This window comes from Gadus morhua, chromosome 11 (genome assembly GCF_902167405.1).
Source record: "Gadus morhua chromosome 11, gadMor3.0, whole genome shotgun sequence".
Lineage (NCBI taxonomy): Eukaryota > Metazoa > Chordata > Actinopteri > Gadiformes > Gadidae > Gadus > Gadus morhua.
This window is the reverse complement of record NC_044058.1, coordinates 28,321,126-28,343,599: the sequence shown is the minus strand read 5'-3', so window position 1 is coordinate 28,343,599 and position 22,474 is coordinate 28,321,126. Positions and strand designations below refer to the sequence as shown.

The following is a 22,474-nucleotide window of genomic DNA, read 5'->3' as shown; positions in this document are numbered from 1 at the left end:
GTTCATGCCATCTGCTCTATAAGACTTTCTTGACGTGTTTCTCAATGTGAACTGGTTTCTCAGTGTGAACTGGTTCCTCAGTGTGAGCTGGTCTCTCGTTGTGAACTGGTTCCTCAGTGTGAACTGGTTTCTCGTTGTGAACTGGTCTCTCGTTGTGAACTGGTTCATCTGTGTGAACTGGTTTCTCGTTGTGAACTGGTTCATCTGTGTGAACTGGTTCCTCAGTGTGAACTGGTTTCTCGTGTGAACTGGTCCCTCAGTGTGAAATGGTTTTCCCTAAAGTCTCTGCTGGCGCAGAGCATCACCAGCGTCCCGGCAGGAGTGCAGAATGCAGCACACATGTTTAACCCTTTCATGTGAAATGTAAGAAACAGTGAGTTGATCACGCATCGATCGCACTGCAGGCCTTTAATGTAAGTGCAACAAAAGAAAACTGAACAGGGAATTCTGTTGAACAGGACGATCACTGATGCAGCACTTGGTAGACAATTCCTCATCATTGAGCTGAAGGTATCTGTTAAGGCATAGAAAGGTCCATCTCTTGTTCTTACATGCTGTTCACATATGTCCCTGTTCACACCATATCATATGAAAATAATATAAATTTTGTATGCTCAAATATATACGCGACACATAAAATCATGACAAAAGTACTCAGTACAATACATTTCATTTGCAACATATTCAGTCTTATGGCAGTAAATACATATAAAATATGGCAGTCTTCCAACTGGCTTAATTTAATTCCGCAGTAACAAAGCTGCTAAACCAGTTGACCCCGATCCCCACCGAGTGGTTTGTTTCTGGCCAAACTGGTAGCGTTGGCCCATCGGTCTGGTGGTTAAGTGCCTGAGTAGGAGGCAGAGATGAGTGTTCATAACACCATCCCTGAAATGTAGGGCTTTTTTTTGAAGGGCCCCTATTTGTAATGTTGATTAGCCGTTACAATCCTTCTATTTGGTACAGTCCAATGAGAAGGCTGGTTGGGGGATCAGACTAACATAGAGTTCTGCATTAACAGATATTAATGTGAAAAGCCCATTCGAATATTTAAACATATTCAATACTTTTTATATATGCTTGTTCCGCTTCAGAATATTGTTTATAACAGGTGTTATACAAATGTAGCCATCCGTCACATCTGTAGTTGTCATTTGTCCCTTCGCCCCTAGGAGGCGCCAACAAGCAGTTTGATTGCAGATCCTTAGATATTTTCTTCTCCATTAAAGTGATTGGTCCTCGGCCAACATAGCAAGAACACTTTAAATTACAATAAACAATAGCGTGCTACTATAAGTCATTAAGAAAATCATAAAATTCATTGGTTTAAAATGATACTACCAAAAATGTAGTAAAAAGGGACCTTTTTATGAGTTTTGCTTCACTCATTTGAACACATTTCTCTCGATCTTTGAAATTGTTTCTCAATGGACTCTGGAATGAATGCATTATAAGCATTATAATTGCAATTGTGAAGATTGCACATTTGACTTGTCGGTCTTGACATGGCCTGCTGAAGTTAAGATAAAGAAGATAACCTGAAGGAGACAAGGATTTTGCATTGTGATTTCTTTTCAGACCTCGAGTTGAAGTTCTCTGTGGTCTGTTGTCTGAGAATGTTCCCTACCCGTCATATTTAAGGGAAGGGTTAAAATAATTCAGAGATCCCCTGAATGTGTAGTAGAATTAGCACCTTGTCATGCCCATCATGCTTTTGGGTGGGCACTGCCATTAGTGATGTCACTAGAGGGCAGGTTTTGAAATGGCTTGTAATGGCAAATGAGTAACACAGCAGGTGGTAAAAGGGGGGTCCCTGACCACCTGGGCACCCCGCGGGCCTGCAAGTAGGTCCATGTGGGGAGCAATGGTTTTCGTACCGCTGTGAGGTAGCATCGTGCTATCTAGCGCCGTCAGGGTTTTGGTGGCGGGACCGGCCTCAGAGCCTACAGGAACAGAGGGGAGAACCACAACAGAACCGGCTAATAGTTAGCAAAACTCATGGTATGTGTTCTAGTTCAAGCACTGTTAGCTGTTAGCACTGTTAGCTTAGCCTGTTCAGTGTTGAGGTGCACTAAACCAGTCGCTGAAGGTTAGCGCTAAAAGTTTGTTGCAGGTGATCGTGCTTGATGTGAGTTACCTGGCGTACAGCTACGTAGCTCGGGGCAGGGGGCTTGGGTGGGTTCCCAGCGGGATGGGGCTTGGGTTTGTTCCCAGCGGGAGGGGGCTTGAGTTTGTTCCCAGCGGGAGGGGGCTTGGGTCTGTTCCCAGCGGGAGGTGGAGGAGGGGGGGCTGCCTTGGGCCGGTGTACCTGCGTCTTAAGTAAAGCGTAAAGTGTTTAAGGGGGTTTACGTTAGGGTTTTCTTTCCCGTTAGCATCGATTCTACTGTAACGTCACCCTACCGGCGGAGTGCTGCTCTGACTCGGAGCGCCGGTGTTGCTGCGGTAACCGGGGTTGTCCATGGCAATGGTCTTCTTCTGGGGGTTCACCCTGTTGCATGATGGGAGAGGTTCGCTTAGTCGGGCGGCTCGACATTACAAGGTTTTACTTCGCTTGCTTTTTGCATTTAGGACATTTAGCAGACACTTTTATCCAAAGGGACTTACAGTAAGTACATTTATCAAAAGAAAGAGAAACGACAATATACCGCTGTCGGTACAGTAAGGATGTTCATAGAACATAGGGGCCAAGCACTAACAATCACTAGGATAACCCATTCCCGTATGCATCTAAGATAGCTAGCATAAGATGTTACACAACGCTAAGTGCCAGGACGTACGACATGCAATAAGTGTGTACATTAAGTGCCAGGAAGTACAACATACAATAAGTGTACATTAAGTGCCAGGAAGTACAACATACAATAAGTGTGTACATTAAATACCAGGACGTACGACATGCAATAAGTGCGTACATTAAGTGCTTGCTTTTGTTTTGAGCGAGTGAAGCTGTACCACGCGGGCCATAACTCACGTGGGCAGCCTGGTTATCCTCCTGCGCTTGTAGAGGACCCCTATCACCACGGCAACGGCTCCCAGCACCAGCAGCAGCAGGACCACCACGATGGCGATGACGCCCTCTGCAGAGAGAGACGGGGTGAGCACAGAACGACCCGGTTATAAACATCTCACCGGCAGCGTTTCGAAAACACCGGGGGACATTATGGCCGTCAAAAACGCACCGCCCAGGATATCAAAACAAGAAAATTATAATAAAAAATACATATAATAAATAAAATATATGTAAAAAAATATATATATATAATATATAATAAATAAAAATATCTATAAATAATTATAATTAATACAAAAATATTTAATATCTAATAAATTCTGAAATACCTAATCTCTAAAAAATAAGTTGAAAAAAAAAAAAAAAAATATATATATATATATATATATATAATATATATATATATAGAAAATTATAAAATATATTGAAATTAATCAAATAAATGGGAGTGCACTCTTAAGTAAGCCCCCCCTCTACTCAAAGTCCTTCCGGGTCTTACCATTGGACAGACCGTCGACGCTCTGGTCCACGGCGCTGCAGTGGGGGGGCACCCAGCCCGGCTCACACTGGCACTCCGACCGGTGGTTACACACCTGGGGACAGGTGTTTAAAGTGTGAGTGGGCGTGTGTATATGTGTATATGTGTCTGTTTGTGCGTGCGTGCATGCACGTGTGTGTGGTTGTGCGTGCGTTACCCCGTGGCCGGGACATTTGGCGGAGCAGTTGGTGTTTCTGTAGGCCGCGTGCAGGTCCACACACTCGTTCATGCTGCACACCTGCAGAAGAAGGAGGAATAGAAGGAGTCCTATGAGCTGGTCTCACTTTAGGGGGGTCACTAGGTGATCTATAGGGGGTCTTTAGGGGGTCTGGTCGGTGCTTTGGACGTTTGCCTCCTGCCTTTTTTTTTTACTGATTGTTGTTGTCATGGCAACTACGTCGCCATGGCGACAGTGGCGTACCGCACACACACAGCCGTGATTTTCAACGAACAAAAAGTACAAATGAAGAATGTAAAACGTCCAACACGAGGTGCTGAATGGAGTGGACCATCCCGTTAGAAGTGTCCTGCTATTGAGAACGCACACCGTTGGAACAGGATGGACCGATCAGGAGCCAGTGTCCGCTGAAGGTGTGGAAAGCGTACCTTTCCCTCGGCACACCTGGTGCCCGTGTCCACCTGACCGTAGTCAGCGCTTGCATCCCCGAAGAACGCCGCCTTGCAGTCAGAGAACGCCACCATGCGTCCGTAGTTGGGGTCCGACTGGCCACCACTGCAGAAGAGCTTACCGCAATTCACATCTCTGAGAGAGAGAGAGAGGGAGAGAGGGGTGAATACTGTACTCTGTTATGATAAGTGAGGCTTAAATCACCATCATACCTTTTCATTTGGCATCATTATTAATATTGTAGTTGGCTTCCCTGTATTTACAATGAAAAAGCTAAGGCCTTCACCCATTTCTGCTCTTACGTTCATTGTCGCTGATCAATCAAGGTATGCGTTATAATTATTTCGTTTTTTATGCAGGTTTAAGAAAAAATGTAATCTTTAGAAAAAACGTAGATGGGCACCAGGGGGCGCTGTGTTTCTACTCACTGGGACTGGCAGGGGATGTGCTTATTGCTGGTCCTCTTGCAGAAGGCGTAGTACGTCCCACGCTTGTTCGCGTCGTAGCAGTACTGCCGGGCCACCCGCGCCGCTGAGAGGGAAAGAGGAGACATGTTAAACCCAGAGACCTGCTGCCTCTCGGTCCGGTCCCCTCGCTGAACCCAGAGCCTCCGAGGTGTGAGGTTGAGACAGAACAAGACCCTCTGTTGTTCAGCCGACTCCTGTTACTCTCTGCGGTCTCTGGGTTGTGAACCTCAGCAGCTCCAGATGTTTGGCTGAGATCACTCAAAAACATGGGCCTCAAATCTCCACCTCTGATAACAAAGAACTCTGTCCAAAGAAAGACTTTCAAGAACAAGTATTCATGGTAATGTGTTTTTTGATTCCAAGGGAGGAGATCCAGCCTAGGACAAACTATAACTGTACATCTGAAGATTAAAAACTAGGACTTGGCGAAGATTAAAAGTTGTAGTTAACTCGCGATTAATCACACTTTTAAAATTATATTTTAAATCCACTCCAATTGAAGTTAAATGAGATTATCAAATGGAATGACACATTATCATTCATACCAAATGTACTTAATAAGCAAAAAGACCAAGGGATCTTGAGGTTTTTAAGTTTTATTGACTCACTCAGTGTGGGTTGATTATGAAACTTACGGAACACGACAGATTTGGGAATTGTAAACAGGCAGTCACACTTACTGCAAGTTTAATTTAATGTAAAGTAAGTGGAACTCAAAACAAAAATGATTTCAAAGCAAAAAACAAACAAACGTGCGTTAATTTATATTAATCGGGTTAAAATAAGATTGCGTTAACACGTAATTAACGCGTTCACACTGCCGTCGGTGTGTGAATGTGTGGGCCGTACATCTGCACACACTGGTCCTCTTTCTTGGTACAGCTACCTGGGCCGTACATCTCTAACACACTCTGGGCCTCTTTCTGGGGACTCCTACCTGGGCGGTACATCTTTAACACACTCTGGGCCTCTTTCTGGGGACTCCTACCTGGGCGGTACATCTTTAACACACTCTGGTCGTCTTTCTGGGGACACCTAACTGGGCCGTACATCTTTAACACACTCTGGGCCTCTTTCTGGGGACTCCTACCTGGGCCGTACATCTTTAACACACTCTGGTCGTCTTTCTGGGGACACCTACCTGGGCCGTACATCTTTAACACACTCTGGTCGTCTTTTTGGGGACACCTACCTGGGCCGTACATCTTCACACACTGGTCCTCTTTCTGGGGACACTGGCCGTTGTAGCAGTAGCCGTTGCCCGCGTCGCAGGGCAGGCCGTTCATGGAGAACACGTTCTCCGGGCACACGCTGCGGGTTCCGTCGCAGAACTCGGGCAGGTCGCACTCGTCCTGCTGCCGACGGCACTCCCTGGACCGCGGCAGGATCTGAGAGGAACCGAGGAACAAAAGGGGAGGAACCCACGGTCAGGTCTGGTGTTCGCTCCTCCGGACACGTTTCATACGCATGCAGTCGATTGTAGAGAATCCAATCACAGTTCTTAAGTATCACAATAAATAAATAGCTGTAAATAAATGAATGAAACTCTGTGTTGGAATCACAGGAAGGTAAGCCAAATGGGGGTTTCAGTTCTTTCATGGTGGTGATATCAAGCCAACAGGTGTGAGTGTCACTTGGGATGTCCCTCAAACACAGGAAAAGGCAGATTCTCAAACGGCTTGTAATGTCTAATTACACCTCACACCTGGTGGCGTTATATCACCTTTTAAGGCCCCGTCCACACAAAGCCGATTTCATGGCGAAACCGCAAAGGTCTTGTACGGTTCGGCCTTCCGTCCACACGAAGCCGGCGAATCCGCTGACCGAAACCGCAAACTTCTGAAACCTACCTCGGAGGTGGTTTCAAATCTACCCGGTTTCGTTTTGGTTTCGTGTGGACGCCTGAAACCGACTGAAACCGCAAACCATGACGTCATCGCTCCACCCCTCGACCTCCTAGCCAATGGCTCTTAAGCCCGCGGAGTCTCAGAAATCACAACAAAAAATATGATGGCGGACTACAAGCTTGTAATCGTTCTGCAGCATATCATGTCCCTTGTTGGGTTGCTAAGCCATTATTTATTGAGAATCTAGTTCGCCATCGTAGAAGAGCTGTTTGTTTGTGTTGTTAGTGGTTCGGGGGGCAGCCTTTATGCGCATGCTCGCCTCTTCTTCTTCTGGATTTGTGTACCAGAAGCAGCGCCCCTTATGGGCCTGGAATGTTTACTACAGCGTTTCTACAGATCTATCCGGTTTCGCTTGGCTTCGTCTTTACGGAGATACTTCGAAACCGGATAGATCGAAACCGTAACGGTTTCGCCCGTTTCGGCTTCGTGTGGACGGGGCCTAAGTCTGAAGACATGATCGTCCTTCGTTGAATTCGGCGAAACTTCTTGATGTGGCGTGCTGCAGTACAACCTTCGACCACCGGGGGGCGCTACCGTTCAAGAGGGACTCACCTTGCAGTCCTCGCAGCACTCTCCGAATGCGCACTCCATTCCGGTGGTGAGAGTGCACGTGGTGGCGTTACAGCAGCGGTTGGTGCACTCCTACGTCAACACACACATACACACGAAAAGAACTAAGTCAACACACAACACAAGGTGAATGGAGGTCCTGATTTAGGCCAAATCAGCTCATGTCCTGCATCCTGTCTGAAGACTCATTTCCTCTTTCATGCTGCTTTGGCATGACTGATAAGAATGAATAGAGTCCATGACTACTTTTAACTTGACTCCACAGTGTTATTGTGAAGCTGTGCCACAGAGACCTTCAGTACGAATTGAGTGGGTGTTGGTTGTGCGTGGATTGGTGGTTTGTCTCCCATTCAAAAGTTATTAGGTTCGAACCCTGATGTCCAAACACCTGAGGGCAAATTTGTAGTCCTACTTAACCACCCGCTTTCTGTCCACACCAAACTTATGGTTATGCCATATTGTTTTTCTTGTTAAAGACTGCAATTTAGCTTCTAGCGCATTTTCTTTATTAGAACTATTTGATATCACATGGATTATATTCCCTGTTTTTGTCTGATTGGGTCTCGTCAAATTCACAAAGATTAGGAAAAATGTTGAAGGTCTTCCTAACACCATAATAAATAAATGAATTAGTAGAATCACACCTTTCACAAGCCACAGGCATACACCGCATACCATTGAGCTGTGTCTGTATTGCCATAACCAATAATGATACCCTGAACCCAGCTCATAATAAAGGGCCTGCTGCTGTTGTTTACTCCCAACCAAGGCCAGCCCCCGCAGAATCCGCCGCCAGAGGAGACTAACCCTTATCTACCTGAACAGGCCCGGGCAGATCACCACTGGAATGCTCTCATCTCAAGGCTACAGCTTCTGCTTTTTAATGTGAACATAGGGTAAACACTGTGTGCAGACTTCTTTCAGCGCCAGTGCTGCTTCTCCTGAATATTTCATTTGATATTGAATATTGACTCGGGTGAATTACAATCTTCTCAGAGCCGGTGTGGGTTAGCATGAGAGGAACAGAGCCCTTGAGCTTTAGTAAATAGACAGGCAATGATTATCGGTGTAGACTTTAAAATCGTTTCCCTCCAGGTATATTGCCCTGAGTCACTGAGTTGCAACACGAGGTCTGCCGAAACAGGTTGTCTGATTGGCTCTGTGATTCATCCCAACGTGTCTGAATCTCAATGTCACGTACGCATACTTGGGTCGTCCAACAAACAAACAAGGTATAGGATTATGTGTGTTGAGCCCATCATTAAGAACATCGCTCTAATAGATACGTGCGTTCTTACCTCCAGCGAGCCGCAGTCGCAGTCCTCCCCCCGCTCCAGGAAGCCGTTCCCGCACACCGACGGGGCCACCAAGCCCCCGGAGCCGGGCTTGTTCAGCAGACACGCCGGGCTGCGCTTGTTCAGGTACTTCTCGTAGCTGGAGGTGCTGCAGCTGCTGAAGGTCTTGGGGATGTCCCAGCTGAGAGCCACAGACAAGCAGTTCGATTCTAGACCATGGGGATGCTCTTTATATGGTTCTGATTATATTCTACAGGCCACCCTGGCCCCTGGTTACAGACCCGCCTGGCCCCCGGTTACAGACCCCCTGGTTACCCCTGGTTACCTGAGGGAGCCGGCCATGATGCAGCTGTCCCCGGAGCAGGTGCAGGCGCTGGAGTCGTCGTGGTTCATGCCCAGGTTGTGGCCCATCTCGTGGGCCAGCGTGGCCCCGATGGCGATGGCCCGGTCCGAGTGGTCCTAGCAGAGGCACCAACGTTAACTCCCGTACGTTTCCCAACTTAAAGGGGCCCATAACTTAACCCACTTAAAGGGGCCCCTACCTTAACCCACTTAAAGGGCCCCCTACCTTAACCCACTTAAAGGGGCCCCTACCTTAACCCACTTAAAGGGGCCCCTAACTTAACCCACTTAAAGGGGCCCCTACCTTAACCCACTTAAAGGGGCCCCTACCTTAACCCACTTAATGGGGCCCCTACCTTAACCCACTTAAAGGGGCCCCTAACTTAACCCACTAAGGGTGCACTCACACTAGGCCATCTGGCCGTGGCCGTGGCCGTTTTCACACCTAAACGTGCTCAAATCTGCCAGTGTGGGTGTGGCCAGTCTGGCCAGGCCAGGCCAACTTGGCCACTTGGGAGAGGTGTGCTGCTACGGTACAGGCCGCTACGGTACAGATGCTAATGAGCTGACACGCGCAAACGCACGGCTACGCAACCTGAGCTGGATGACGTATAGTCCATGCGACGACCATGGACATAATAAAGGCGACGAGCCTTCTTTCCCATTAAACGGTAAACATGGCGTCAAGCGGTTCAACTGTTGGTTCACGTTGGTCCCATAGAGAAGTCGAGTGTATGTAAGCCATTTGGGCAGACGATGCTATTCAGGCACAATTGTAGAAGGCCCACAAGAATTCCGATGTATTTGGGAGAATCTGCGAATCAATGACTTTATTATGGTCCATGCAGCGGACGCTTGGTGATGACGTGTTACGACGTGATGACGTATGTACAAGAGCCTACCGTGGCCAGGTCACAGTTGCGACGGCCAACGGCCACGGCCAGATGGTCTAGTGTGAGTGCAGGCCAGAGAACAATGGGGCCAGTTGAGCACGGTTAGGTGTGAAAACGGCCAACAGCCACGGCCAGATGGCCTAGTGTGAGTGCACCCTTAAAGGGGCCCCTACCTTAAACCACTTAAAGGGCCCCCTACTTTAACCCACTTAAAGGGGCCCCTACCTTAACCGTTACGACATATTTCATAGCACCACATGCAACATGACCTGAGGAGCAAGTTAGATCCTGGGTTGAGTAGTGTTCTGTATTTGGTGACTTCCTCCCACAGTCTAAGAGCACACTTCTTTTTTTCACACGTTTTAATTCCTTATAGCAAACTTCTCCAATCCTATATTTCCTTAGCCAGTTTCAAAACTTCCTTATTCTTTTTTTAATGCTGAAGTTTGTTTTTATGAATCAATCAACTTCCTATTTTGACTTTATGAAGCAATTGGTTCAGTCTGGACTTAACTTCCTCAATTTTCACGAATCTCTACTTTATGACATTAAATGTATTGCATCCTCATATTCATCCTGACAGCGAAGATGACGAGGAGGCACCAGAGAAATATCGATGATTGTGCAACACAGTCTCACTCCGAGTTCGTCAGAAATCAACACCTGTTTGGGGGTTTTGGCGTTAACTGCTGAAGCAAAGGGTGTCTTTGTGCGTCTTCATTCGACGCAGGGGGTTTTCAACTCCTAACCCTAACCCTTACCACTACTACCCTAACCCGAACCATTACTACCCTAACCCTAAACCGTTTCAGTGCCAAATCAAATAACCAATGGAAGGAGAGCCCTTCTAACCAATCAGAGGCGAAAAAGGCGGTCCTTGCACCTACCATCCTATGAAAAAAAGATTTGCGGGAGCACTTTCCCTGGGCGTCAGATATCGCCGTGGAGGGATTTGAAAGGGAGTTGAAAACCCCCTGTGTCGAATGAAGACGCACAAGGTCACCCTTTGCGTCAGCAGTGAACGCAAAAAGCCCCTGAGCTGGCGTCGGTTTTTGACAAACTCGGAGTGAGACTGCGTTGGATTGTGAGGCAACTATCTTTTACTTTAAGATGAGGTGAACACAAACTGATACATATTCTACCAAACCATGCTGCTTATACTCCACCTTTAGCTTATTTACTCTGACTTTGGTTTATCAGCAGGTAGGGGTTGGATAGTACAGATCGAGGTCATTAAGGAGCAGGTAGGGGTTAGACAGTACAGAGACAGGTCATTAAGGAGCAGGTAGGTGTTAAACAGTACAGAGACAGGTCATTAAGGAGCAGGTAGGAGTTAGACAGTACAGATCGAGGTCATTAAGGAGCAGGTAGGGGTTAGACAGTACAGAGACAGGTCATTAAGGAGCAGGTAGGGGTTAGACAGTACAGAGACAGGTCATTAAGGAGCAGGTAGGGGTTAGACAGTACAGAGACAGGTCATTAAGGAGCAGGTAGGGGTTAGACAGTACAGAGACAGGTCATTAAGGAGCAGGTAGGGGTTAGACAGTACAGAGACAGGTCATTAAGGAGCAGGTAGGGGTTAGACAGTACAGAGACAGGTCATTAAGGAGCAGGTAGGGGTTAGACAGTACAGAGTCAAGTCATTAAGGAGCAGGTAGGGGTTAGACAGTACAGAGACAGGTCATTAAGGAGCAGGTAGGGGTTAGACAGTACAGAGTCAAGTCATTAAGGAGCAGGTAGGGGTTAGACAGTACAGAGACAGGTCATTAAGGAGCAGGTAGGGGCTAGACAGTACAGAGACAGGTCATTAAGGAGCAGGTAGGGGTTAGACAGTACAGCGATTCACCTGCACTACTCCAGCAGAGTGTCCAGAGCACATGGTGCCAACGTAGGCCAGGCCAACTGTGGCGCCCTCGAAGTCAATACCGCTGGAGAAACATAGGTATACATGAGTACTATCTATTACTTATCATCATTATCACTTTTACATCCAGCAATTTTCTGTGTGTGTATGTGTGGGTGGGTATGTATGTTGATACTGTGTGTGTGTGTGTGTGTGCGTGTGTGTATATTGATACTGTGTGTGTGTACATTGATAATGTGTGTGTTACAGATATGTGTGTTTGTGTGTACGTTACAGATATGTGTGTGTGTGTGTGTGTTTGTGTACGTTGTGTGTATGTTGTGTGAGTGCGTGAGTTTGTGTGTTTCACTTGAGCTAAGTAGCTCCTTTCTACACCTGCAGATGTAGCTCCAATTGTTGCCACTAATGAGAACACTTTGTAAAGCTGAGGCATTGCACTTTCCAACTCCAAGAGCCCTATTTTAACGGTCTGAAACGCAGGTGAGAAGCGCCAAGGGCAAGTAGCTTTGTGGGCGGTTCTATGGCGATGTCGCTAGTTTACCGGAGCAAAAATGACTCTTGCGCCCGGCGCAAATCTAAAAAGGGTTGGTCTGAAGTAGCCTAATTACCCGTAGGTGTGGTTTGGGCGTAACGTGCTATCATGTGCTATGTCTCCCTGACCATCTAAGGGCCCCACAGACTGTGGATTCTTTTAAAAAAGGCCTAAAAACCCATATTTTTCGAAAAGCCTTTGGCTAGACTGTAATTTATTATTATTATTTTATTTTTTTTGCATTTTTCTCTTTTCTTTTAATGTGCATTTAATGAGATCATTGAATTGATATGAAGTGCGTTATAAATAAAATGTATTATTATTATTATTATAAACCAATGAGAGAGCCAGCTCCCATCCCCTTTAAGAGCCATGAGCGCATTTGAATCTGACGAGTTCATATTTTGACAGCGTGTCTGCAGTCTCCGATGAGACAGATGCACATGAATTTCAAACTTCAAATGGCTCAGTTTATGGCCAAATTCACACATGGAATAACGTTTTCTTCCACAACTTCAGAAATACTAAGTCCTCAAATAAATTTCGGTAAAGAAAACTTAACACACATATGATATGCGGTAACTGTGGTTCTATTTAATGATATACGCAATACATTGTAAACATCGTTTCTTATCAGTATCATATGCATTATCGTTATCGACTTGTGTTCCTAATATGCATGCGTCTCCCCGTTAATATACATTGCCATGGACTCTACTATGCGTTACGTGTTTAGTTTGCGTGTGTTCAAACAGATGGACGCACACACGCGCGCTCGCATTCATTAATTCCTTTACACATGCACACACGCGCGCCCGCATTCATTCATTCTTTTTAACGCTCACTCGCGGTAAAACAATGTTTTCTCACGATCAAATTCTCATCAATCCTAAAAGTTATGGGCATGTACACGATGTCTGTGTCAAGAAAATATGTGTTTGCTGTACGGTGTTTGCAGATGCATTGATTTAAAAGTACAACTTATTACCGCTGTATCAGCTGTTCTTTCCCCAATCATTTACCAAAAATGTGTGGCTAGGTAGATGAGAGAAGCAAAGTGTATGCGCAAGGTGCACAAGTAACATTATGCATGCGCCCTTAAAATAGCATCTGAACAACGCGCCACTGACTTTAAACCAGGTATTTCCTGGTTTGTGGCGCAAGTGATTTCTGAAACTGCAAAATAGCAACAGGGAACATTTTCGCCAGAACACGCTTCCTCCTGTCGCCGAACCGCCTCTTGGGGCGCAAGATCATTCCCTAATTTACCGACGCGTGGCGCAGGAGGGAAAAGAACGCTCTGCGCCAGTTGCAAATTAGCAACGACACATGCGCCAGTGAGAAAGTAAATTGCGCCGGATGCAAGATAGGGCCCCATGTCTTTAAGGAACACCAAGAAATCAAACAGTATTCCCCTTTCACCCTGCAAGTCCTGATCCGCAAACAGGACCCTGAAGTTCATACCTCTCCCTGAATCAAAGTGATGGCCAACTGCCAAACCCATAGTAAACTAGAACAAGGACTGTGGTAGAAAATAACCGAATTCTATCACTTCAACTAATTAAGAGAGTATGAGGAATCGAGGAGTCCGGAGCAAGTATGACAGAGGACTTGATTGTTACCCAAGAACAAGCAACAATAATGCCGGGTGGTTTGCAAAGATCTGCTCGATGTATACGACCCCTTTCCTCTTATTCTCACACAAGCTGTTCCCCATATGGTGTACTCCCCACCGAATGCATACTTGTTCTCCTCTTATGGTAGGGCTGGTCACCATGCATTTATTTGAGACATATTGTTAACATCTGCAGCTAGTCTAAACTTTAAGTTGACGTCAGTGCACCTTGACCCCAGACTCTCTGGAACAGTGTCTAGTCTCCACAATTGAGGGGAGAAGTGATTTAGCTACTTTCCACTATTAATGTATTTATATGATATATAGGCCTGATAATAATCATAGTTTGCCATAAAAGGTAAGGGTTGATCTCTTCCATAGGACATTCATGTTAAACTGAAACAAGGAATTGTGTGTTGTGTATGGAATGTACTATGAAAAATTGTCTAGCAATCGCTAGATTGTCTAGCAATCGCTAGATTGTCTAGCAATCGGCAAGCAAATATCAAGCAATCGATCGTTGCTGTTTGTCTTTCTTATATTTCAAAATCGCTGTCAATCAAACGGCGCCTCAGTCTTTCGACAGACCCTCCAATCATCACGCAGTAGCCCAGCGTCCAGGCCAGCCCACTCCTCTATACACCCCCAGAGACGCTGAGCGTCCATGGGAGGGACATATCACCGCATTTATCCAATGAACGTTGACTTTCGACGCACTAAAAAAAAGCTGTTCTGTGCAGCCCCATTGAAGTGGATGGACGCTGAGATTCAACAGACAAATGCACTGTGACGCTACGGGAATGTATGAGAAGGATATCGAGTCAGTTGACCTGCAATAAGCAGCTGATTCTGAACAAACTCGTCTTCAAGAAGGACGTGTTGTAACGCATTTCTATTGAATGAAATGTTAACACAACAGTATTTGACAATTTAATCAATTTCAGGGCTTGCAGTCTTAGAGAAATGGCCACTGGTTGTTTGAGTGTGTGTGCAGACCACCTGATGCAGTGGGCGTTGATACTGTGTGCGTGCGTGTGTGTGTGTGTGTCTTTGTGTGTTTGTGTGCAGACCTGATGAGCTGGGCGTTGTCGTTCTTCTTAATCTTCAGCAGCTCCGTGTTCCTCCAGTTGTTGAAGGCATCCAGTGTGGCGCCTGCGGGGGCCGTGACCAAGATGAGGTCCTTGGTGGACCACACCTCCAGACCCACCAGAGCGACGAAGGTGTTCATCGGCTTATACACCTGGGGGGGGGGGGGGGTCATATCCTAAACGTTGGAGACGGCTGAACATAAAACAACGTATACGCTATATATATCCTCAACGAAAAATGCATCTAAAGAGACTACTCCAAAATATTCACCCTCAAAACCCTTCGTCAATGACTGTCTTACTATTCTTTTCAGTTGTTTTAAACTGCTGTCTAAGTAATTAAAAATATGACGTCTGGGAAAAAGCACTTGTCATCCTTCAATTACACAACAGCAGACAAAACTATTTCACATACGGTCGTGGGAGACTAGCACGAAATTAACCAAAATAACCATTCTTTCATAACCCTACATATTTAGCTTGACGGCAATGTTGCACTTCCTGTGTCATCATCGTCCTAAACGCATCAACAGGAAGTTCACCAAACGGTCGCCATCGACTCACCATGTTGACGAAGTTGACGACCTCAAACAGTTTGGTCCTCAGAGCCACCTTGTTCTTCTTCATCTTCAGGTACTGAAATGTATCACATCCTTCCGTTAGACTAAAGCCCACTTCCTGTTCACTGATAGTGTTGCGTGACCGCTGGTGTTGACTCGCATTTTTGCTTAATGTGATAAGCAAATTAATGTGATTACCCCTGATACGGGGTAAACACATATGCACCCATGGTGTAAGAGCAATCTGTAATCTGAGAGGAGTGAAGCAGCTCCTGGCTGGCCGGCCAGACTCTCCTGAGATGGGATCTACTCTCGGAGGCACAGAAACCTCTACCGACCTCAGTGCCTGATTAAGGGCTTTCACAAGTTTAAAAACATGTCAAACACTTAACTTGTTCACTGCGTTCAACACTTTCTGTATTTGAGTGTATTTTTGTGTGAAGTGTGAAAAGTGACTCACGGACTATGGTATAAACTGTAAGGATACACTCGGTCGATCGGCAGGCTCGCGTTTCACACGCAGAAACAGGAGCAGACGTAGCCCGAGCCAAACCTGACCTTAAACTACCCCTTTATTTAACCAACATCCTTATCGTCATCTTCAGGAACAAACGTGCACGATGAATTAATCATGGTTCCTGACTTAAAAACAGTTCAGGACCATGTTTTCTGTGAATGAGTGCCTCGCTCCTGCCCTGGTGGGGACCGGTCCCTAGGGGTCCATGGGGGTCCCCTAGGGTCCATGGGGGTCAGGCTGCTGCTGGCTGAGTGAGAACAGCGTCAAGTGGCCGTGAGGGTTGATTCCTTAACCTGAAGCTGGTTGTTCTGGTGGTCTGGGTGCTCTGGTGTTCTGGGTGCTCTGGGGTTTTGGTGTTCTGGGTGCTCTGGTGTTCTGGGTGCTCTGGTGGTCTGGGTGGTCTGGGTGCTCTGGTGTTCTGGGTGCTCTGGTGGTCTGGGTGCTCTGGTGTTCTGGGTGCTCTGGTGGTCTGGGTGCTCTGGTGGTCTGGGTGCTCTGGTGTTCTGGGTGCTCTGGTGGTCTGGGTGCTCTGGTGGTCTGGGTGCTCTGGTGTTCTGGGTGCTCTGGTGGTCTGGGTGGTCTGGGTGCTCTGGTGTTCTGGGTGCTCTGGTGGTCTGGGTGCTCTGGTGTTCTGGGTGCTCTGGTGTTCTGGGTGGTCTGGTGGTCTTGGTGGTCTGGTGGTCTGGGTGCTCTGGGGTTTTGGTGTTCTGGGTGCTCTGGTGGTCTGGGTGCTCTGGTGTTCGGGGTGCTCTGGGTTGGGCTCTCACCTCGCGGTTGTCAGCCACCAGGAAGAGCTCCAGGTACTTCTGCCTCTGGAACAGAGTCGGGCCCTGGAGTGACAGACAGACAGACAGACAGACAGACAGATGGACAGACAGACAGACAGACAGACAGATAGATAGAACGCGCGTCAGACCCCCGTACGCAACCGCCTCTGAGACCGCGGGGACTCCCCGCTCCGCGCTCTGGTTACTATGGTTACCACGGTGACTGCGGTACGCCATAACCAGGCAACCCATGGTAACCACAGTAACCGGTTACTATGGTTACCATAGTAAATTGTTGCTATGGTTATCACTATGGTTATCCTAGTAGCCATGGTAACCAGAGTAAACGGTTAGTATGGTTACCGTTGTAAATTGTTACTATGGTTACCACTTTGGATATCACAGTAGCCATGGTAACCAGAGAAACCGGTTACTATGGTTACCATAGTAACCATAGTAGGTAGGCTAGGGTAACCATAGTAGGTTGCCATAGTAACCAGAGTAACCGGTTACTATGGTTACTGTAGTAACCACAGTAGGTAGGCTTTGGTAACCATAGTAGGTTGCCATAGTAACCTGAAAAACCTGTTACTGTAGTAACCCCAGTAGGTAGGCTTTGGTAGCCATAGTAGGTTGCCATAGTAACCAGAGCGTCCCTCCCCTCTTCAGACCGAGGTGGCGGCGGACTCACCGCAGCCCGCGAGCGGCTGCGTCCGGTCGGGGGCTCGAAATCGGCCCCCCCGTCCTCCCAGGTCGTGTTGGTGACGCCGCACACCGAGGGGGCGGGGCCCGGCTGGGTGGGGGCGGGCCAGTCGCCCAGCGCCGTGACGGCGTGGTCGCCCTCGTCGCCGCCCTCGTGGTCGCCCTCGCCCGCCGCCGCCGCCGCCCCCGCCGCCAGGGGCTCGATGGCGTAGCGCTGCGCCGCCGTCTGGAAGTAGCCCCTGATGACACACACACACACACACACACACACACACACACACACACACACACACACACACACACACACACACACACACATGAGCACGTGATCATGGACATTTACACACACACACACACACACACAGGCACGCACGGAGGAACGCACGCGCACACACAAACCCATACACACAAGCTCACACACAAGTACACACGGGCTCACACACACGCACGCACACGCACATACACACACACACAGGCACGCACTGAGGAACGCACGCGCACACACAAACCCATACACACAAGCTCACACACAAGTACACACGGGCTCACAAACACGCACGCACACGCACATACACACACACAAGCACGTGCACTTGCACATGCAGACGCACGCACGTAGGCACACAGGCGCACACACACCCACACACGGAAGCTCACACACACGCACACAAGCTCACACAAAGGCCCACACACAACGTATAATGTCAAAGGTATTAGTGTATTTTAATATATTGGTGTATTTGCTAGAAGGCCAAACGTTTGCATGTCAGCCTTGCTGTGGTCGTTCCCAAATCCCTGTCCTTACCAGCACTCAGTTATCTGGGGTGGTGTTCTAATGCTTTCCAAGCATTAGAACAATTTCTCGTGTCTTTCTCGTGTTCATTCAGCCTGGGTTCAAATACTGTAAGCATAAAGCCTGTCTGTGTGTGCATGCGTGTGTGTCTGTGTGTGTGCGTGCGTGCGTGTGTGCGTGTGTGTGTGAGTGGGTGGGTGTGTGGGCAGGCGGGCAGGCGGGCGGGCGTGCTGGCTTGAGACAGTTGGATGCTCACCTGAGGCCGTCACATGTGCTGATGCTGGCCGTTGATTGGCTGTCGTTGACGATTCTGCCCTGGTAATAGCAGTGATCCTGGGGTTGAAGAAACAGTAACACATACATTGAATAAATAAAGAATAATATAAGTATAGTAACTATGGCCCTTATTAGGACAATAATCAACATATCTTTCTGAACTCTGAATACCACCTTCTGAGAGGTACTCTATAATTCCCAGAAGGGTGTGAGGAGACATTAGAGCGTTACTTCAGAGAGGGTGGAGTAAATAGAGGTTTAGGGGTGTAGGTGTAGGTGTCTGTTTACAATGTTGGTGGGCCTGGTCGTGACCGGGCTCCCATCGTCACGGTAATACGTCTCGCTGTAGTCGTCGGTTATCAACTCCCTGATGACACAAGAGATAGACGTCACACACACACACACACACACACACACATGAACACACACACACTCACACACACACACATGACCACACACACGCGCTCACACAGACGACCGGATCCGTGTCACATACATGACCACATCCTCTGTCCATATCCTCGTGCCTATCACGCATCCCACGATGGCATCACCAACCCCATGGTTGGTTTGTCATCCACAACCTCTTCCTGATGCTGTCTGATGTTTTTAGCCATTCAGCACAACATAGGTTCTGATTTGTTCAATCTCAAACACAAACTACGAACTATTGAAAGCCGGTCCGATAGTTTACCTGTTTCTCTCCAGATGCATTTCAATGTCTCTTCCTCGGACGGTCATCGCATATTTCAGAGAGTCCGGCCGTGAGTACTAAAAAAGCGAGAGAGGTTAAAGGTTTTCAGTGACATCCAGTTGATATTGTTCCTGCTTTGTGAATCGAGTAATGAACTATATCTCTCTGACCTGGCCGATATAAGGCTCCTTAACTCTGCTTCTCTCTTGTGAGGCAATAGTTTACTATATCTCTCTGACCAGGTCGATAACAGGCTCCTTACCTCTGCTTGTCTCTTGTGAGGCAGTAGTGAACTACATCTCTCTGACCAGGTCGTTCTGAGGCTCCTTACCTCTGCTTGCCTCTTGTGAGGCAGTAGTGAACTACATCTCTCTGACCAGGTCCTTATGAGGTGTCTTACCTCTGCGTGTCTCTTGTGAAGCGAGTGCAGTCTGATCGGTCGGACGACCTCGTACTCCTCGGTTCTGTCCGGCTCAGCACAGACGCACGCTGGAAAGAGACGGCTTTAATCAACACCTATTGGTAAGACAACTGTCTATCCCCGGCCCGCAGTGGCTCTGTCCCAGTCTGACCCAGGCCTCGCGGACCTCTGCCTGCTCCTGATGATCTGTCTGCGGTCGCTGTGAGGGGCTTTGCATGCAATCTGCTGAACGGCTGATCTCAGATCTAGCGCTCCTACGATACTGAGCTCACATCTGATCTTGTCAGACATGTAACTGACTCATAGGTAAATATTTCCAACAATGGCCAGTAAAACCATCAATGTAGATAAGTGACCTGTGACTTTAAGGTCGACAACTTGCTGAGCCTAGCTTGAGAAGGAGAACATGTTCTTTTTTGTGTTGACTCACACACACATTCTGTCTCTAGCCAGAGTTCTTCAGAAATTCCTCTGGAGGTTTAATAGGTAGCGACATGTCCTCATGTTCCCTCTGCCCGGTTAATGGACGATCATCCTCAGAACCGCTCACCGTTTTGACACAAGATTCCTTGGGCGGTGCTTTTGGCAGATCTGGGGGCGTCTGAGTGGAACACAATGTACCATTGTTCTCTGCCAGCTTGGTATCTGGCTGATATGAAGTGTGTACACAAGCACCGCTAGACGAGCTGAGACACAGAAGCGATGTGTCTCAGTGGTTAACTGGAATCAGAACCTCTTGGTGTCTACAGACTGGAGACGGCCCTCTGATTGACATGCTGTGTCTGCAGTCTGCAGGCAGGAGGAGGTGGAGGTCAGAGGTGAGCTACTGCTATTGTTTGGAAGTTAGTGATTAGTTAGTGAGCGTATTGAGGTATCAATTCCTTTCTGGTGTTTGCTGTGCTCTGCTGAAGAGACGCACTCTCACTCAGTTACTCAGTCACCTATTCACTCACTCACACACACAAAGTATGGATTGAGGTTTCACAACAGTTGTCTCAGTGGAGTTTCCCAGTGGAGGAGCAGGACTGAAGCTAGGCGCTGCTTGGTGCTACAGGTGAGTCGCGGTGTACTCAGGAAGGAGGGGGAGGGGGGGGGCACAGCTGACTCATGTCTCCGGTCACAGGTGTGCCGCCGCGTCACCTAAGGCAAGGTGTGGCTTTGTTGTGGTCCAAGTCCAAGTCTCTGGAACCCAAACAAGCACCTCTTGGCTTCTAGCATGGCAGGTCCAGACAGAAGCTAGCGCCACTTCCGTGTGCACCGGTCTGTAGAGCAGGCTTGAGGAATCATGTTGTGATGGGACGTACGGTTCAGGGTAGCTAACTACCCTGAACCTCATTTTACCAGGAGTTTCAAACAGCACGACATTCACATTTCACATTGAAGTTACAAGCCCTGCATGTGAAACGCCAGAATATATATATATATATATATATATATATATATATATATATATATATATATATATATATAGTATTGCACATTTATGAAGAATATACATATGTATTTGCAGGGCACCAGGGTAATATATTGCAATTGAAAGTTGTAATGATAACTCGTTGCATCCGTTAGATATTTCACATGACTCAGCCCTTACTCAAGTGATTTATTCCACCTCCTCAGGTAAGTTTAGATGTCAAGACTTTACTGCAGGTTGGGACAGAGTCATGCAAACAGCCTAATTCCTCAGGTCTTCTTCTGCCACCCCGTTTAACCCCAGAGTAGACCCATAACACCCCAGACCCCTCCCAGACCCAGCGCCGCTGGAGACATTTCAACCTGCAGGCGCACCACTCCTGAGACATTGTCACCTGTTTCTCCACAGGAAATATCATATTACTACATTCCTACACACCTAAACAACATCTACTGCAACCCTCCCTAAACACAGCTCCTCTCCTGTTGTGTGACACAAACTTAAGTTACTCAAGTCCTTCTAATGGGCGACCCTAAAGTGCACTTAAGCCTCCGCTGACAGACGAGAGAGATCTGATGAATGGATTGCCCCCGGGTAATCATTCCCTAACTGGTTTAGCTATGAATTAGTTAGAGAGAGAGAGAATGAGAGAGAGAATGAGAGAGAGAGAGAGAGAGAGAGAGAGGGAGAGAGGGGGAGAGAGGGGGAGAGAGGGAGAGAGAGAGAGAGGGAGAGAGGGGGAGAGAGGGGGAGAGAGAGAGAGAGAGAGAGGGAGAGAGGGAGAGATTGAGAGAGAGCGAGAGAGAGCGAGAGAGAGACGGAGGGAGACAGCGAGAGAGCTCTGGTTTCCCTGCTGGGTTACTCACCTGCGATCGAGAGCAGTGCACTGACCCTCAGAGCCCACAGCAGTAAGAGGAGGAGGGGGGGGGTGGGGGCCATTGTTATCCTTGCTTCACACCCTTCACACACACGCTGCAGTAGCAGTAATGAAGCCTCGTCGCGGCCCGGCCTCTTATGTCTCTGTTTCCTCGTCAGAGGCACCGCCCACTTGCTCCCTGTCCCTCCTGGTTCACTTCCTTCTCCTCCTTCTGCAAGCCGCTCAGCCTTCACAGACAGTCGGACAGGTCTTTGCACGCCCCCCTCCCCCCCCCCCCCTGCCCCCGCGTTGCCGCCGGGCCGAATGCAGTAGAAAGCCGCGCAGAACGGCAGATTCCTCTTCCTCCCAGAGACTCTGAGAGTGACCGTTTACCAGTAGGACAAACCAGTTCCTCCAGTCTGTCTCTAACAAGGTGACAGGCTGGAGGCTTTGTTGGGGAGGCTTGAGCGCTGATTCTACCGGAGGCGGGGCTCCAGAAACCATCGAGCACCACAAAGACCCCCGGGTCAAGAGAGGAGGAGCAGACCTCCAGCGGATAGGAGCAGAGCGCCGTCCCTCCGTCCGTCTGTTCAGGGTGCAGACATGCGTCGTTGGAGGCCGGTCCGAGGCGAGTTGTCCGTTCCTTCCATCTCTCCTCGGGACGCTGCCCAGAATCACTTCTCTATTTGCGGAGCTCGCTGTCCGCTGCTCTGCAGGCGAACCGG

General features: G+C 48.0%; 1 protein-coding gene across 2 annotated transcripts; it reads right to left on the bottom strand.

Annotated features, from left to right (window-relative positions):
- Positions 1–389: 389 nt before the first annotated feature.
- Positions 390–22,040, bottom strand: adam28 (ADAM metallopeptidase domain 28). 2 transcript variants are annotated; one of them, XM_030370819.1, is made up of 22 exons: positions 21,760–22,040; positions 19,459–19,547; positions 19,059–19,135; positions 18,653–18,731; positions 18,345–18,421; positions 17,285–17,534; positions 16,594–16,656; positions 15,314–15,385; positions 14,732–14,901; positions 11,497–11,578; positions 8,741–8,874; positions 8,419–8,596; positions 7,103–7,192; positions 5,836–6,031; positions 4,605–4,707; positions 4,155–4,311; positions 3,706–3,786; positions 3,510–3,603; positions 2,972–3,077; positions 2,401–2,488; positions 2,138–2,308; positions 390–1,943 (listed from the first exon to the last, which is right to left on the bottom strand). In XM_030370819.1, the coding sequence occupies exons 1-22, from the start codon at positions 21,830–21,832 to the stop codon at positions 1,911–1,913; spliced, it is 2,463 nt and encodes an 820-aa protein (XP_030226679.1). In that variant the 5' UTR covers positions 21,833–22,040; the 3' UTR covers positions 390–1,910. The 2 variants fall into 2 exon arrangements, with proteins under 2 accessions (XP_030226679.1, XP_030226678.1); XM_030370818.1 differs by having other exon boundaries at positions 2,138–2,314; positions 21,760–22,039.
- Between the last annotated feature and the right edge of the window lie 434 nt (positions 22,041–22,474).